The sequence below is a fragment of the Triturus cristatus genome, chromosome 12 (genome assembly GCF_964204655.1).
Source record: "Triturus cristatus chromosome 12, aTriCri1.1, whole genome shotgun sequence".
Lineage (NCBI taxonomy): Eukaryota > Metazoa > Chordata > Amphibia > Caudata > Salamandridae > Triturus > Triturus cristatus.
In genome coordinates this window covers 757629766-757647061 of record NC_140595.1, presented here as the reverse complement: position 1 = coordinate 757647061, position 17296 = coordinate 757629766, and the positions used below count along the sequence as shown (strand labels likewise).

General features: G+C 42.0%; 1 protein-coding gene across 1 annotated transcript in view; it reads right to left on the bottom strand.

Annotated features, from left to right (window-relative positions):
• Positions 1-1532: 1532 nt before the first annotated feature.
• Positions 1533-17296, bottom strand: part of LOC146782725 (extracellular calcium-sensing receptor-like) — a 95041-nt gene continuing 79277 nt past the window's right edge. Inside the window, exons 5-6 of the mRNA XM_085637209.1 lie at positions 2519-2642; positions 1533-2425 (exon numbers count right to left, since the gene is read on the bottom strand). Of these exons, the coding sequence (XP_085493335.1) occupies positions 1533-2425; positions 2519-2642 (1017 nt within the window). The remainder of the gene's footprint in view (positions 2426-2518; positions 2643-17296) is intronic.

The following is a 17296-nucleotide window of genomic DNA, read 5'->3' as shown; positions in this document are numbered from 1 at the left end:
AATGGGACCCACGTCTGGGCATACCCTTCCCACTCGGGGTGACAAATGCAAAAACAACAGTTGATGGAGAGAATGCAGAACAATTCATACATTCACCCCAGTACAGAGATGTGGGCCTCAATCCATTGTTTTTTTGCTCACCATGCTGTTCCAGCTTGAACCCAGCCATATGCAAATCAGTCTTGACCCTGTGCCTCATGGGAACAGTCCAGCCTGAACTGCCAAGCCAGGACCTCCCTGGACTGGAAACAAGCATCCTAGGACCGGTTTCAGGGTTTCACCCCTCTTCAGCCAGGATAACTTGATTTTGCTTTGTTCGCCCTAAGTTGGCGGGTATGCACAGACGTGGGTCCCTTGTTCACTTTGCCACTGGATTCAAGCTAGCCTGGCTGATGACGGCTGATTAGCCAGAACTCGGTCCCAGGATGCTTGTTTCCGGTCCAGGGAGGACATGGCTTGGCAGTTCGGGCTGGACAGTTGCCATGAGGCACAGGGTCAGACTGATTTGCATATGGCCATGTCTGAACTGAGGTGGCGAAGTGGACTAAAGAATGATGATGGATTAAACCCAGATCCGTTGACTGGGGGTGAGTGATTGCAATGTTCAACACTCCGTCCATCATCCCCTTTGGTTTTGCTTTGTGAACTTTGAGGCTTGGCGCAGCAAGTGTTGTGCCAACATTGCACAAACGTACAAAGTAGGGTTAGTGAGTGTCACCTTTATATAGTTTTAACTGACATCATATAACTATTTTAGCCGAGGTATGCCGCTATTCCAGTAATCCAAGACCTACAAATCTAATGTTGGATCCTGTTAAAAAATCCATATTGCTAAGAAAAGACTGATATATACTCTACCATGGAGGCAATGGACTTCTTTCGAAATAATAATACAGCGGCCAGTGAATTTTGTCTTAGACCATACCAAAATTGTTACCTATATCTTTGTGATGTGGAGAAAATGGAAAGCATTATAGTAAACAAAAGAAGAACATAAACCTAAACAAATAATGACTACCAATGCACAATAGAGAATGTATTAATATATGAAAGAATGCATGATTCTAGTTCATTACTATTCTTCTATTCTGTTACTTTGCTACAATCATCAGCATAGAGGAACTATTTGTTACAATTGCACACGCCCAAATGTTTCTCCCATAGGTTCATTATGAATCACCAATAAGGTCAAAGAAGGCAGTAATGCTTGAGGTTGCTGGTCTTCCCATTGACATGTATTTTGTTTAGCAATACAGGATGAACTGACATTATTAAAGCATGGCCAACACAGATTTGTAAATGTTTGATCCTTTTAGATGATGGCAAAGAACAGTTCAGTCAAGTTCTGCACTATGGTTTGGATTAATTGAAGTGCTCCCTTACTTTTTTCCTTTTTTATTCTCTGCATAATATTTAGTTCCATCATAATATCAAAAATTAAAAAAGGAAATGTAGGTCATTTAAAAAACGTTACAGTCATGGTATCCTTTACTGTTTGAGAAACATACTCATTTACTTGTGTTTCTTTTGCATCAGTATCTGCCCATAAGGAACTCTTTAGTGTTCTTCTCAGGCCTCAGAAGAATGATGTAACACTTTGGGAAAAATATGCAGGCAACTAGAGATGAACTGGATGACAAGATTGCAAATATCTCCATTGCCACCATATACTTTCCTCGGGTGCTAAGATAGGCTGGAACAAATGCAAGCCAAACACTGAGGAAGGAGAGCATGCTGAAGGTAATATATTTAGCCTCATTAAAGCTGTTGGGTAGTTTTCTGGACAGAAAGGCCATTATGAAACATATGGTAGCAAGAAGTCCAAGATATCCCAGCATGCACCAGAAAGCGGTTGGAGACCCCTCATTACATTCAACTATGATTATTTCAGGTTGTGTGTGGGCATTATATTCTGAAAAAGGTGGTGAGAAAATCAGCCAAAATAAACACAAAATAACCTGCATGATTGTGCCAACACTGATGGCCGTGTAAGAAGCATTGGGCCCAACCCACTTCCTTAAGTTACTGTTTGGTTTGGTTGCATTGAAGGCAATGACCACCATGATGGTTTTGGCCAAAATGCAAGAGACACATAGAGCAAAAGTAATACCAAAGGCAACTTGTCGAAGGAGGCACTTCTCTGGTGTAGGATAACCAACGAAAGCCAATGAACAGAGAAAGCATAGCATGAGAGAAAGCAGCAGGAGGTAGCTGAGGATACGGTTGTTGGCTTTGACAATAGGAGTGTTCTGTGAATGTAGAAGTAGTCCTAGGATTGCAACAGAGATCAATGAAAAAATAATAGCAACAGTTGTCATGGTAAAGCCTAATGGCTCTTCGTATGAGAGGAAGCTAATTGGCTTCATGCTGCATTTGTCATGTTTCAAATTTGGCCACTGGTCCCACGGGCACTTGGTACACTCTACTGAGTCTGCAATAAGAAACAAATACATGTGTTTAATTGGTCTTGTGTCTTCTCTTTGCTATTGTTCAGATTTCGTGCAGATAGTCTGCTTACCAGTTTCATTAGTTATCTCTCCCTCTGCACATGGGACACATAAAAAACAGCAGTCTGGTTGTCCTTCTATAGCAGTTTTCCTAAATCCAGGGGAACAACTGGGACTGCAAGTGGATATGGGGACCTGGAAAGATAAAGTAGTTTCTTCTATTAGTCAGCAAAATTGTAGGGTTCAGCAGATTAACTCAGGCACAAATTTGTATCGCACTACACATTTAGAACAATGGTAGACCAATAAACTTTTGGTGCTCTGCACCTGAGTGCATAATACATAGAGGTATACAACCATTCTGCTTTCAGAATTTGTAACATCTCAATAAATATGGTCAGATTTAGAGTTGGTTGGTAATGAAATAATCTCCAGTTTCTGGAGGAAGTGCTAAATTTGGAGGAGAAACCATCAGTGGAAACTCCTTTACTAGACAATCCCTATCCTGGTGAAATTGCCACTATTGGATTATCCTTCAATATCCACACTTTCTCCATAAAGTAGAGGTTTCTCATTGCTGTACAACTATAATCCAGGTATATCTCATAATATTTTCATTCAGTTTCTTAAATCATAGGTAGAATAGCTATATTTGTATTCTGCTGGTGGGGTCTTGGTTTGTAGAGCTTTCCATGTCTACTGAGCCAGCCAGGGGTTCCCCTAGTGATTATCACTGTCATTCTGAGGATGTACAAGGAAGGTTCGAGCCAAATATGTTTATGTTGGTGTAGTCATGACTCAGTAAAATAATTAGTCTTTTCCTTCAGTAATTTTCAACAAGAAAAAATCAGTGATAGTGGAATGAGTAAACAACTAAAACTGAAAATAACAATAAATGCTTGGTAAACCCTTCCTCTGGTAGTCAATATCATAACAACAACACAGCCTTTTTTTAAAACTGGTCATTCAGCATTCTCTAACCAATCCCTCATGGGGCGGCAATCCTATAAACAGCCAGGTATGAATGACCCTAATATTGTGTCTGATGATTCTTTTGATATTGCAATTGATTACCTCAACTCCTTTGCTCCTGCTACTCCCTTGATTTAAACTCATAACATTCTCTTTAGATCTTGCACTAATTTCAGACAAGTACTATAGAATACCTTCTATGTTTACCAGTTACCACTGTGGACCCATCTTCCAGCGAAATAATTTGATCAGAAACTGAAAAAAGTTGAGATCAATTCTTCATTTCATTTGGCTGGAAAAGTGCATATTTTGAACCAGACTTTTTAACTACTATCTCTATGCCTACTCATCAAAGAATTGTCTCTCAGAATGATGCATACACAAATCCATTAACGACTGAACACAAATACAAGTTATAACCTAGACCAATACAAATCAGCAGTGTTGTTCCTGGCCCTCTCTGCAGGGCAATCCCCAAACAGTTTGCCTTTTTTTCCCTTTACTTTTTACTGATTGTTTTTTGTTGTCCTTAGGAATCTGTGCATTTTACCACTAATAACCAGCCTTAAAGTGTCTGTGCTCTCGCCCTAAACCACTGTTAAATTGCCTTATACTCAATTGGCATGTTTCATTTACTTTACACTCCTTTTAGAGTTGTATACCATTTACCTAGGGCCTGTAAATTGAATCCTACTAGTGGGCCTCCGGGCACTTATTGTGCCACCCACTTAAGTAGTGCTATAAAACATGTCCCAGGTCTGAATGCAGTTTTAAACTGCCATGTTGACTTGGCATTTAAACCCCCTTGCCAATCCCCAAACTCTTCTTTTTTACATATACGTCACCCCTAAAGAAAGCCTTAGGGAGCCCACAGGGCAGGGTACTGTTTGATTGAAAGGTGGGACATGTCTTATTAAGTTATACTTGCTCTGGTAATGATAAAACTCCATAATTATTTTTTCAAATCTGTGTAGCCTACCTCTCCCATAGGATATACCATTGAAGACTCCTTATGGCATTTAATAAGCTGTAATTAACAAATTGTAGCTGGTGGCTATATCTTGTTTGGTGTCTATGAAAGTGTAATGATAAACCCTCTTTAATGGTAAAGTCAGATTCTTCATTACAATTTTGAAAATGCCACTTTGAGCGAGTTGGCATTTTCCTGCACTTACCCCTTTTGTGCCTCGAGCCTGTCTTAAAGAAAGTACAAGGGGACCCTACTCACAACGGAGCCTAGGGTGAATTAAGTATATAAACAAGAAACAATGGCTCTTGTGAATTAATATCTACTGATTTATGATAATCCAAAAAACACAAAATGGCAATAACAAGGGTTATGCGTGATGTCTGAAAGAGATTCACCAAAAACACACAAGAGAGGTCAATCTAAGTAGACAAGTGTGTTTATATGACACCATCTTTATAAAAAACAGTTTTTCACATATACAAATGTTTAGTGAAAAGGTGTCAGTAGATATTAATTCACAGGAGCTATTGTTTCTTGTTTATATCTAGCCTGACTTAGGCCACATGACTGGGTGTAGCTGACAATTAGACTTTGTGAATTCCTCCCAGACAGTCATATAATAGATTGATTAGGTGTGCATAGATGTGTAATCAACTGACAGATTGCGGGGGGCGAAGCTGAGCACAGCCTCACTTACAACTGAATAGCCAATGCTCTGCCTTCACACAAAGGGCCTAACAACCCAACATTCTTACTGCAGCCAGAATTGAGCCAGGACAAGGGAGGTGGGAAATCTCATGAACAGAAAAGCCACTGTCTAGAAGCTTCTCCCACCTTCCAGAACCTGGGTACCAGGATATAAAAAGGGACCTCAGACATCACCCTTCAGTACACCTTTGGACCTGTGGATACTCTGCCTGGAAGTAGGACTGCTGTGCTGCTGAAAGGACTGCTGATCTGCTGTTGCCTTGCTGAATTTCTTCCTTTCTGCCCTGCTGCCCTCTTGCCTGTGCATGAATAACTGGACTTGCAACTTCATATTGAACCCAGGGCTACAGAGTGACCCCAAGGGCTAGTCTTCTGGCATCCTTGTCTGGGCTTCAGTGACATAAAAGGCTCTCCAACATCCTGAACCAATACCTGGACCTAGCTGAATTGAGTTCCTGGCTCCCAAGTGGTGGTCCTTAGGTCTTGGACCACCTTTAGTGTGCCTCATAGAGCTGTATTCAAGCTCTTGGGCTCTCCGGCGCATGTGAAAAGACCCATTTGCACCGAGACCATGCCGCTCACACCACAATTCAACACAAAGCTCAGTCTACCAGACCCTTCACGTGGCATTGACCTCCCGTGAAGCTCCAACAATGCCTATCCGCGAAGCCTGGCCTGCTCTTCTCGCTACTCTGGCAGCCTCCCATGATGCTCTCCCTGCTCCTTCCTGGTCACGCTACCGTGTACGGAACTCTTTGCACAGATTTGAGAAACTTTAGCGGGGCTATCCTGATGACTGTAGTGGACCTGCGCTCTATAACGGTTGGCCTGAACTTGTGACTTTGACCAGGTCCAGTGTGACCAGATATCCCTAGTTGGCTCTTTGTGCTTTTTGGCACTATTTTCACTATAATATTTGAATATTGATAACTCCAGTTCTACGGTTTGGATTTTTGTAGTTTTGAAGTCAAATCATTTATTATAATTCTCTCTATATTTCTAAATTGGTTTGGGATTTTTCTTTTATTGTATTTTTACAGTATTACTGTTTATGTGCTGCCTAAATACTTTACACATTGCCTCTAAGTTAAGCCTCACTATTCTACCAGAGGGTTGAGCACAGGTTAATTTAAGGTTATCTTGCTCCTCGCCCTGACAAGTATTGTGGTTACTGCTTGACCAGGGGTAACACCCCTGTCAACCAACAACCCAATTTCTCACAATCAGCACTTGTAAGTAGTGAAAATTGAGATTGGTTAAATACGTTGAATCATAAAGGAATTAATTTATTATGTTTTTCTTCAGACAGGGTTCTGTGACATCAGTGATGCTTCAAATCTAAACTAAGGGAATTCTTTGGGCAGGCAGCAGACTCTTTCTCACAGTGGCTCATATGCTCTTCTGCTACACCTGAATATGTAATTGAATACCTGAATCTGGGTTCTGTCACTAACAGTCACACTGTAGGTGCTTGCCCACTGCTTTACCAGTTGTTTATTACATATCAGTTATTATATCCAATAGATTAAAACCTCTTACCAGATAAATGTATTCCTGGGACAGAGTGGAACTTCCTTTCTTCAGTGTAGGTTGCATTAAGCTGCATAGACCACCACAAGTATTCACTTTTACCTTGTTTTGGAACTTAGGAGGGTATGAGAGCATTGGTATTTTAATATTTTAGCACACAGACTCATACACACATAAACACACACATCAGCTCCATTACTAGCTTTCACTTAATATATTTTAATATATGTTTAATAGTTAGTAGATATAAATGTAGCTACATTAGAAATTAATTGTTATTTGGTAGGTTGTAGTATTTAAGCATTATTCACATAAGTGTTGTGCTTGTATATTAGGTGAGATCTTGTTTAGGGAATGTTATGCTTTAATAGGGTTTGCTCGTCTTACTTTTGCATCTGTCACCACAGGTCCTCTGAATCATTTCTGCATTGAAAGACCCTAAAGCTTTCTCCCAATAACCGGCATCTTACCAAATGCTCAATGAAGCTCTGGCTACTCACTTTAGAGAGAAAAATGCTTTAAACATTACTCAACTCAAGAAACAATATGCACCATAACTATAATAATTTACTCAAACAACTGAAAGATGCATCCTAACCTTCTTTTCCCTATTATTTAATCAATCATTTAAAGAACTAGTGTCAAACAGCAGAAAAACAAGGATCACCAGCTGACCCATTCCATCTGGTTATCTTCAAGGAAATCATATCTGTCATACCTGTAACAGAACCCAAATGCATAGTTAGCAACAACTTGCTTACTATGGTTACCATGTAAAAGCAGTGTATATATGCTCATCTATTATCTTGTGCCTAAAGAAACACAATCTGAATGCCAATGAAGCTGACAACTATTTACAATAAGCAATCAGTGATACTTTGCTAGCTTAATGGAAAAGTCAGCAAGAAAAAACACCATCCTTTCCAATGCAGATATCAACTTGTATTCTTTCCGAGGTTCAGAATCTATCTTAGTCTGATCATTCAAGGACTTGAGAACACAGGCAGTTGCTAATGACATGGCCACCCTGACCCTTTATACCTCTCTTTCACTTTCCACATGGTTCACAACCCAACACTACTGACCATACTAGAGAATGGTATCATCCAAGTAAAAGACTTGTATTAGATTTCATCCTGCTATACAATCAAAGCAACCACCATCTTACTAACACCATTTGCCTCCAAACTCTGACACTTGGATATCAAAATTCCCCAGGTTTCATTCAGCTCTCTGCCAACACTAATTTAAACCTTTGGTCTGCCTTGTCACAACTACGTTGATGACACATAGATCATCCTCAGATTTAAGAACATCATAGACACCCAGATTTGCATCATGCTTGATCACAGTGAAAAACTAGATGGCCACCAATCACCTCAATGTTAACCTAGACATAACTGAAATACCTAGTTTTGTAAACTGCCCATTAGTAGAATAACTCTTGGTTTGACCTGAAAACTCACAAGTATGATGCCTTTAGATAATCACAACAAAAACCCTAGGAGTCATCCTACCATATAACCACAAAAAGATGTGGTAGTGAGATATTCAACAAATATGCACATAATCTTAAAACAGACTTTCTCCTACCTGGGCTTTCCCACACAGAAGAATAATCTGTGCTGCTTCTCTTCTGCCTGAACACATGAATATACTGTACCTAGGAGTCCAAATGTCTCTCTAGAAAAGTACCTTGCTTTCCAGAAGGCCATACAAACTTGGTGTTCGGATGGAGAAATATGTTCTGCATTGTTCTACAGACGATTCCCCACTGCCTCCAACTTAGCATAGAAAGGTGAAGCTTTTTTACCCCTGCCTCTATGAATATGACGATGACTAGTAGGCACAAATGGCACTTTAAGACATGGATAGAGACCCAGAGACATGCTGTGTGGCTGGAGGGAAACATCATGTGCATCCTCCTTTGGATAAAAATGACTACTGTTAGCTCACAGGGCTGTAGAGGACTCGCAGTGACCAATTATCCTCTCCCATGTCTTTACATTTATCTGCCATTGCCCTGCAAACGGTTTTTCACTTATCCAGGTGGGACATTTAGGTTGCTTGTGGGTACATTATTTGTGTAAAGGATGCATGTTAAGCAGGTATAACAAATGTAGCAGAAGCCACACTGGGTTCCATTTTGTCTGAGCTACATTTTAGTGGTGCCTATGATGGAGAGTTGAAGGGAGAGCCTTGACAGGCAGATGGGAATTGCAGGACTTTTCCTCAGTACATCCCTGAGATCCCTTGAAGTGAGTCAGACTGGGAGAATTATGGAAAGGAGACGGAGGGTCTATTTAGAGCTTTGGAGTTTTCACCTGCCCCTTCCTGGCCCTAGAATGGCATAGACTTTCATTGGTGCTTTTGTTGCAGGTTTCCTCTGATACAAGACTCCCAGCTCCTCCATATCATCATGCTCACAACTTGTAACAAACACCTTTACAGAACCACTCTGAGACGATTAAGTGAAATGGTAAAACTGCCCCAACCTGGACAGAGAAGTTATAGTTGGAGTACACAACAGCTGTCTACAACCGAATGAAGAAGAAGATGGGTTAGAAGCTTTCAGCCAGTGTACCAAAATGTATTTGTTTGAATCTGAGATTTACACTCTAGTAGTTACCACAAAACTCTCTGAGCTACAGGTCGAGTGTAACTACTATCATTGGAAGATTTGCAACAACAACCTGGGGATGTGTGACTACCTGACAGAAGAAACTGATGCAGTACTAACTGACTGCTGAAGAGGGTATATGGAGGTGTCTTTGCAGGAAGTAGTGAGAAGGGCTTATAAGTTGATGAATTGTGAGGGACACTCAATGACGGCCACAGCAAACTAGTGAGGACTCTCCTGATCATGGCTATGAGGTAAGGATCAGGTGACCCGAGAACACATGCAATTAGTTCTCCCTCTTGGAAAACACCCTATTTTAAAGGGAATTACTGAAGAAACTTCAGGTGGTTGATGGGTTGTCAGTAGTGTTCTTTGAATGTATAATTGTAGGGGTTGGTTACGCCAGGGCTGTGCTTTGTTGTAATGGAATGTGAGATCTGTTTGATAACAAAGACTTTGAAAATCACTGATTATTCTTTGCCTCAAGGGTTGGATCCAAGTTGTTTGGGTGGGGGGCTGTTGTATGTTGCCAAGGAAGAACTCAACAAGCTGAAGTCACCTGACTGCAAGCATTATGATCAACATATAGACTTCCTGCTGCTGGAACTGTCTTACTCTCACCATCAGAGTGTACGCCGATGCATCCAACTTAGCCTATATCAATGGTAACATAGGGCAAAAGTTACTCTGTACACCCAAACCGGGGGTGGGGGCAATCAAAAAATAGGGGGGACTTTAGAGTATACATTCTTGGGGTAATAATACTGAACTTAGCCAGTTGCATGACAGAAGCACACATGCCTTTGCCACATGTGCCTTTACAACGCAGTTTGAACAATGACTGCATTGTTACCACACATTCCTGTAGTACGCAAGTCGTTGCAGACTTGCCTTAGGGAAACCACTGGACTTCGAATTGTATAATTGTATAATTTACTTTTCCAACTCCAGTCTATGTAACAGTAGAGAAGGTGTTGGATGTTAAATCCAACACCAGTTAAACAACACATTTCCTAAGGCAAATCATAGTAAAGACTTGCATGGTAAAGTAACGTGTGGTTAAGACAAAGTCGTTGTTCTGAATGCATTGTAAAGACACTGTGTGGTTTAGACTGCATTTTAAATGATGTCTCTCAACTGATTCACATGCTTGCCTCACCATCAAATTACTTTCTCCTTGGAGGGCCATGAACTAATGAGAATTATCATTTAACATTGTTTAACTGGGAGTCATTTCTGCTGCCCTTTAGACTACTGCAACACAGAATTATCATTTCTATGCCCTCTATTAATGGTGCAAATAAATTGCATTGCATGGTAGTATTAAGCCTAGGCAGTGAACTCTGCTTCGCTCATGGAGTTTGAAGAGTTTTCTGCACTTTACGCTTGGGATTAAAAGAGCGGAGTTTTTTCCTCGCTCACGCTCCCCAATATCAAGTTGTCGAGTGCAAGCAAGGAAAAATCCACCTCCTGGTGAGATTTTTGCTCCCTTGCACACCGTAATACAGAGTTGCTGATCGCGAGTGAGAAAAATCCCCTCCCGGTGAGATTTCTCAACGCAGGCAGTCATATTTCTCAATGCGGGTGGTGGCGGGTGGTTGCCACCGCCAGTGTTGAGAAACATTCTGTTTGCGTTGATTTCCTAGCACAGGGCAAACACCCGGTGATGAAAATCAATGCAAACAGTCATTACCAAGTTTACTCTACCTCTTGCGGAACCCCTCGTAGCACTGCAGAGCTTTTTGGTCACTTCTGGAAGTTGCGCTGCGCGGAACTCCGCGAACTCCGCCCAGGCTTAGTAAGTATTAAATAAATTTTCTTTTTCAAACTCAAACATTAAACATTTAAACTGACTGGACAGTGATTTATTGATTGTTATCCCTTATTATTGAGTGTTAAGGGCCAGACGTACAAAACTCAGGATTTGCAATTTCCAAATATTGAATCCCTAGAAATGGCTATTAAGGAACTTCAAAATGAGATGTATGGAACCGCAGATTCCATTACTAGCAATTCCTATGAATTTGCAATGGAAATTAGGAAATTGCACTTTTGGAAATAGCAAAATACCACTTCCTATCAGGAAATCGCAAATTAGTTAAAGTCACATTCTGTATGATGTCAGACCATGAAGTTTAGAAATACAGGGTGTGGCCTCAACCCAGAAGCCTAGAAAGGTGCTGAAAGGGAGGAGTGCACTTGTCTTACTACTGTCAAAGGAATACATCTGACTGCACTACATCATACCTAAGGAAGAAGAGGACAATGAATCTGGGAGCAGGAAAAGGAAGTTGGAATTCCCAGAGATCCACAAACGGTGCTACGGAATGAGATCTCGCACAAAAGAGAAGGTGCCCAGCAGGATGGCTAAGGGTAGTGACACAGGTGGTGGACACTGAAAACACACCCTTCCACTCCCATGGAGACACTCATCAAGGTGACAATAGAACTAGAAAGTGTGGTGTGAGTGTCCGACATTGACACCTCTAATGCTGCAGGCATCAGACAGGGTAAGTCAACTCCACTCCACTTTATTTACTTAACAGAACGTAATGTTTGTAATTACTCAAATAAAACATCACAGCAAATCTGACTCCATTGAGATGCTTGCACTACCTTGGCAATGCATCATAGGAGAATGCAGTACTATGGGCTGAAGACTACACTATACAGAGCTGTATATCACCAGCAAGTTTACACTAACGATATACATGCATTTGCACAGATCACACCTAGGATGTGTCAGAATAAACTGCTGCTGAAGAAGCTACTGACACATACATTGAAATTGAGGCCAGCACATCAGCAGTCCCTTTCCCATCAGTCCAACTCCAACTGCTTAGAGCACATCCATTTCACTGCTACTAGGCTTTGTGGATAGTGATGAGGGACAAACCCAAAGCAGGGACACCAACACATCTGTAGTGTGGGACACACAGACATCATAGGGGCCAGCTACCTACAGTCCACAATGGGTATGTGTCAGACGACATGGCAGACAGTTCTCCTGTATTTGGAGACCTGGAGAAGTCCATCATCTCTGTGCAGCACCTGCAAAGCAAACAAATAAAGTCTGCTAAACATGTCAACTGTATCCAATTCAGATTTAATATTGTTGCCTAGTTGACACAATGATACATCCTCATTGGATACAGTTGCTTTAGGAGAGATACATTATTGTGATAACCTGAATAAAATGTAAACTTTCAGACATGCACCATGCATTACCATCCTGTGTCATGTCCATTTCTTAGATTCTGCATTCACTCTTACCTCAAAAATAGTTGTTGATCATCTCTGTGCATCTTGCACGACCCTCTGCTGCATGTGCCCCTTCCTGCTACACCTGTACTGATGATAAGTCATCATCTGAGTCAGAATTCTCCTCATGGCTATGTTGTGTATGGTATATGAAGCAGTGATCTTACACCACGTCTCAGGTCTGTACCAGCATTGCTCCGCCAGTATTGTGGAGGCAGCGAAATCTGGATTTTAGTATTCCAAAGGTCCTCTCGATGATGGAGCGTGTTGTCTTGTGTGCCCAGTTATACTGCCTCACACTTCTTGTCCTAGGAGTCCAGTATGGTGTGAGGATCCAGGGACACAAGGCACATGCAATGTCACCGTAAGGGCATGAGGTAGAATACCATTGGGTCACATTACACAAACAGGTTTGCCCATTGTATTCATAGAGTAAACTATTCTCTTCCCGGGTAGGAAACCCTTGCCAAATTCACCCTGTGAATGGGTTTTAGATATCACTGTGGCAAAACATGAAGGAGTCATGGGTGCTGACTTGAAATCTGACCACGATGTCTGTTATAATATCAATGGCATCACATATTACCTGCATATTGAGTGAGTGTTAGCTTTTCCTGTTAATATATATGAATTAATTTGCTATGGGGGGACATATGGCAATATGTGTCCCATAAACACAGCCCAGGACATTGTCGAACTGTGTTACCCAGTAAAACATTTGCTTGGTCTGTTGCAGATGTTGGGGGGTATTTGGGAAATAAATTAATTGGTTAACCTTGTTAACCACTATGTCCAGGTACTTGTGAAAGAACCTAGAAAAACACTTTTTGACACTTCACTTGCCACTGGTATAACTCCCCCCGGTTGCTACCAGATGCTAGGAGGTGTAGGCAGCACAATTCCTGCACATGTGGTGGGATTGCATTCCTTCTGTGTGTTGGGGTCTGTAGTTGAGAATGTAACTCGGCTGTTTATTCCAGAATTACCTCACTACTGAGTCTGTACTTTTCATAAATCTCCTGCTCTGTCTCTTCAAACAGGGTGACACTCACCCTAAATAGCCTCTCCTGTCTCCTCCTCCTTCTCTGCCTGTCAGACAAAATCCTCATCCTCCTTGCCAAAAGATAAAGGGCCACCATTATGAAAGAGCCTGGTGAATCTTGGGTGCCTTTTTATAGTTTGCACCAGGTTGCCACCTGATCCGAATTGATGGTAATTGCATTTCCTAAGTGGTCATTTTGCAGCTATTTGCAATTAGGAAATCCTTTGTAAATACTATTAGTGAATCGCTATTTGGAAATCCCTATTTGTTATTTCCTATTTAGCAACTTCCAGAGTGCAATTTCTATTGGATAGAAATCACATTCTGTGACACCAAAACAGTCTTTCGTACATTCAAATTTTCATTTTGCATTTCCTACCAGCGTGAAATTGTGAATCACACCATTAGGAGAAGAAAAATGGTTTCGAACATAGTCTTTATGTTCACACCACTACAATGAGTGAGCCTTGGGCTGCTCAAAAGTGCTACCCCGAGGGTCAAGTGGTAAAGAGTCATATTTGGTGTTCAGTCGTGGTCTCAATTTGTTGTTGGATAGTGTTGTTTCTATGTAAATGGTTGTTCCTATATTTCATGCTGACTGACTAACTGACTCGAGGTACCTAGTTTTTTAATTCAAGATGACAATGTGTTCAGAAACATGGTATACAGATAGATATATATAATGTGACCAAGAGCTGGATAGCTCGGAAACGCGTCTTGTTTGCCCTGTAATAAACTACAAATTACCAAATTGGATTGGTGTGGCTTGTTCTTGCGAGGAAGTTTTGCGAGCATTTGGTGGTTGAATTAAAGAGAGGTAAGCTTAGATCAAGTAATGTAATAATGTTACCCATCTTATTAGACAGTCCTTTTCTTTGCTACCATTACTTTCTCTGCTCTGTCACAAAGGCATCCCTGGATCTATTTGTGCAACACAGTCAATAGTAATTGCAGCAAAAAGTGGTCTCATTGACATAAAAGTTTAAACATTCTGGTGTTTGGTAGGGGAGGGTGATATATACTGCTCCACCTGCAGAATTGGCAGGATTATGGCTACTCTGTGTTACTCTTATAATGCAGAGTTCCTGAGAAATACCACCAATCGCCATGTGGGTGAGCTTTTTGTCACACAGCTCCAAAACAGTGAGTTGGTGAGTGAGAATTTTGGTTGCTAAGAGGGCACCTGGAGAGATTTCTCTAATGCAGGACATTGTGAAAGTTTGCAGGTAAGAAACCTGCCTCTCGAGTAGAAAATCTGCAGCAGTAAATTCACCTTGTGGAGCTGCTGCCTCTGGCATGTTGCATGGTACTATTGTGCTGATGGTTCAGCATGGAATGAGCTGCTGGTGCTAAATCACAATGCAAACCGAGTGGTGTGCCTATTTCCACCCGATCACGGAATCTTGCAGAGTTTTTCTGTAACTCTGTGGAATTCCTCATAGTAGAATTTTGTGAGGTCTGCCCAGGTCTAGTGTCTGGACAAAATATTGAGTCCAAAATATTGTCTGGGCAAAATATTCTTAAACCCCTTCGGTGCTCATGCCGGAACGGTTCCGTCATGAGCCACAGTGACTGTGTGCTCATGACAGAACCGTTCCGTCATGGCACCCACCCATGCGGTAGATGCTGGCAATCCCCCCCATGGGCAGCCCATCGACCCCTCCCAAACAGGAATGGCAGTGGAAGAGTTTTCGCTGCCACCCTGATCTTCCCTCAGCAATCCTATGATATCAGTGCGCACAGTGTGCACATATGTCATCAGGAGCCCCCAGACGCGCTGGAAGTCATTTTCTTCCAGACGTTGGGAGAGAGAGGTAGGTATTTCCTGCTTGGGGGTTTCCTTTGTGCACAGAGGCATCTGGGGAGAGGAAAGAGTTCTTCCTCCCCCTGATGTCTCTTTGCAGGGCATTCATGCTGTACCATCACGTATGGGGTCACAATTGTGCAGCAGGAATGCCCCGTTTAGGTACCAAGGATTACTTTTTCTGAAATGGAAGTGACCCCTTGGGCAAGGATTGCTTCCAAAAGGTGCAATTATCTCTCTCTTGGCTTCTGCCCCCCTGGGGACAGATTGGCTCAATTGTTGGGCCTTTCTGCCCCCGGGCAGCGCGGGCGGGTCAGAAAGCCCCACTAGGCAGAGGGATTCATTTTTTTACAAATGAAAACGACCTATTGGGCAAGGGTCTCTTCCAAAGGGGGCAATTATCTCTCTGCTGGTTTCTGCCCCCCCCCCCCCCCGGACAGATGGGCCTGCTCGTTTAACCTTTCTGCTCCTAGGGAGGGCCAAAAACCCGACTAGGCACCAGGGATTCAGTTTTTGCAAATGGAAGCGACCTCTTGGGCAGGGGTCGCTTCCAAAGGAGGGCCTTTTCTGTTTGCCGGTTTCTGCCCCCTCTGGAAATAGATCAGCCCATTTCTGTGGCCTTTTTGCCCCCAGGGGGCAGAAAACCCTGCTAGGCACCAGGGATTTATTTTTTTGCAAATGGAAGGGACCCCTTCGTCAAAGGTCGCTTCAAAAGGGGTTGATTTTTTGTTGGCCATTTTCTGACCCACCTGGGGACAAATCTTGGCCTTTCTGCACCCAGGCCGGGCAGAAAACCCCACTAGACCCAGTAATATTGATTAAAAGTACATGGGGCGAACCCTCGGGCACAGATTGCCCCACAAATATTTTTTCAATACTTGTGGCCATTTTTTGCCTGCCCTGTTGCGTGGATCGGATATTTTGTAAATAGAAGCAGCACCTTGGGCAAGGTCTTTTGCATATGGGGGTAATTTGAATCTGACGTTTTCTGCCGATTTTGATTCCATGGGCAAGGATCAACCCTCAATTTTTTGTTATACTTGTCGGCCCTATCTGAAGGCCTATCTGCACCCCGGGGGGGGGGGTAGAAAACCTACTAGCACAAGGGAAATGTATATATTTATGTTTGGTGGTGGCTCCTTGAGTGATGGTTTCCCCAATGGGATGGGGCATCTTTTATATTTTACTTTTGGCTGTTTTTCTGGCCCCCTTGGTGGCAAAATTGACATTTGGGTAGTGATATGGTGTGTTATAATGTTAATTATTTTATTTCTTGTGAATTGCGATTTTAATGTTTTAGTTCTCCTTTTTATTCTAGTTCAAGGCTTTTGCTACTTTGACTGATGTTCCAGGTTGTGGTTTGGTCACTGGTGGCTCTACAGTTTGTGTAGTTGCATGTCTTTGGTAAGAAAACACTTTGTGTACTATTTATTCTATATGAGTTTAATTTCCCTGCATGAATGTGTTTTTGTAAATGGTGTAATAATAGCAGTGAGTGTGAAAATCTTTTTGCATTTGTGCTCGATGTGTATTAGTTGTATAGTTTTTGAGTATATAGATCTTTGTGATAAAGGCACACTGCTATTACTTTTTTTGCACAGTGTTGGTTGTTGTTGACTTGCTTGTGAAGTCTCCTTTTTTAGTAAGGATTATGGCTAGACACAGGTTGACTGCTCAGCAGGTTGTTGGTATGCTTTTTGAGTCTTCCTCTGAATATGATTATGAGACTGACCCTGCATCTGAGGCAGAGGAGGGAATGAAAGATTCTGGCAGTGAATTTTCTGTCCGAGAGGAATCATCAGATGATGAAGCCACTCTTAGTGCAGATGAAGTGCCTGTTTTAGAGGAGGTCATTGATGTGCTGGTAGTGCAGCAAGATGTATCCGGACTGCAGCCTGGGGCTGCATGGCTTCCCATTGAAAGAGCTGACCTCTGCGCTGCC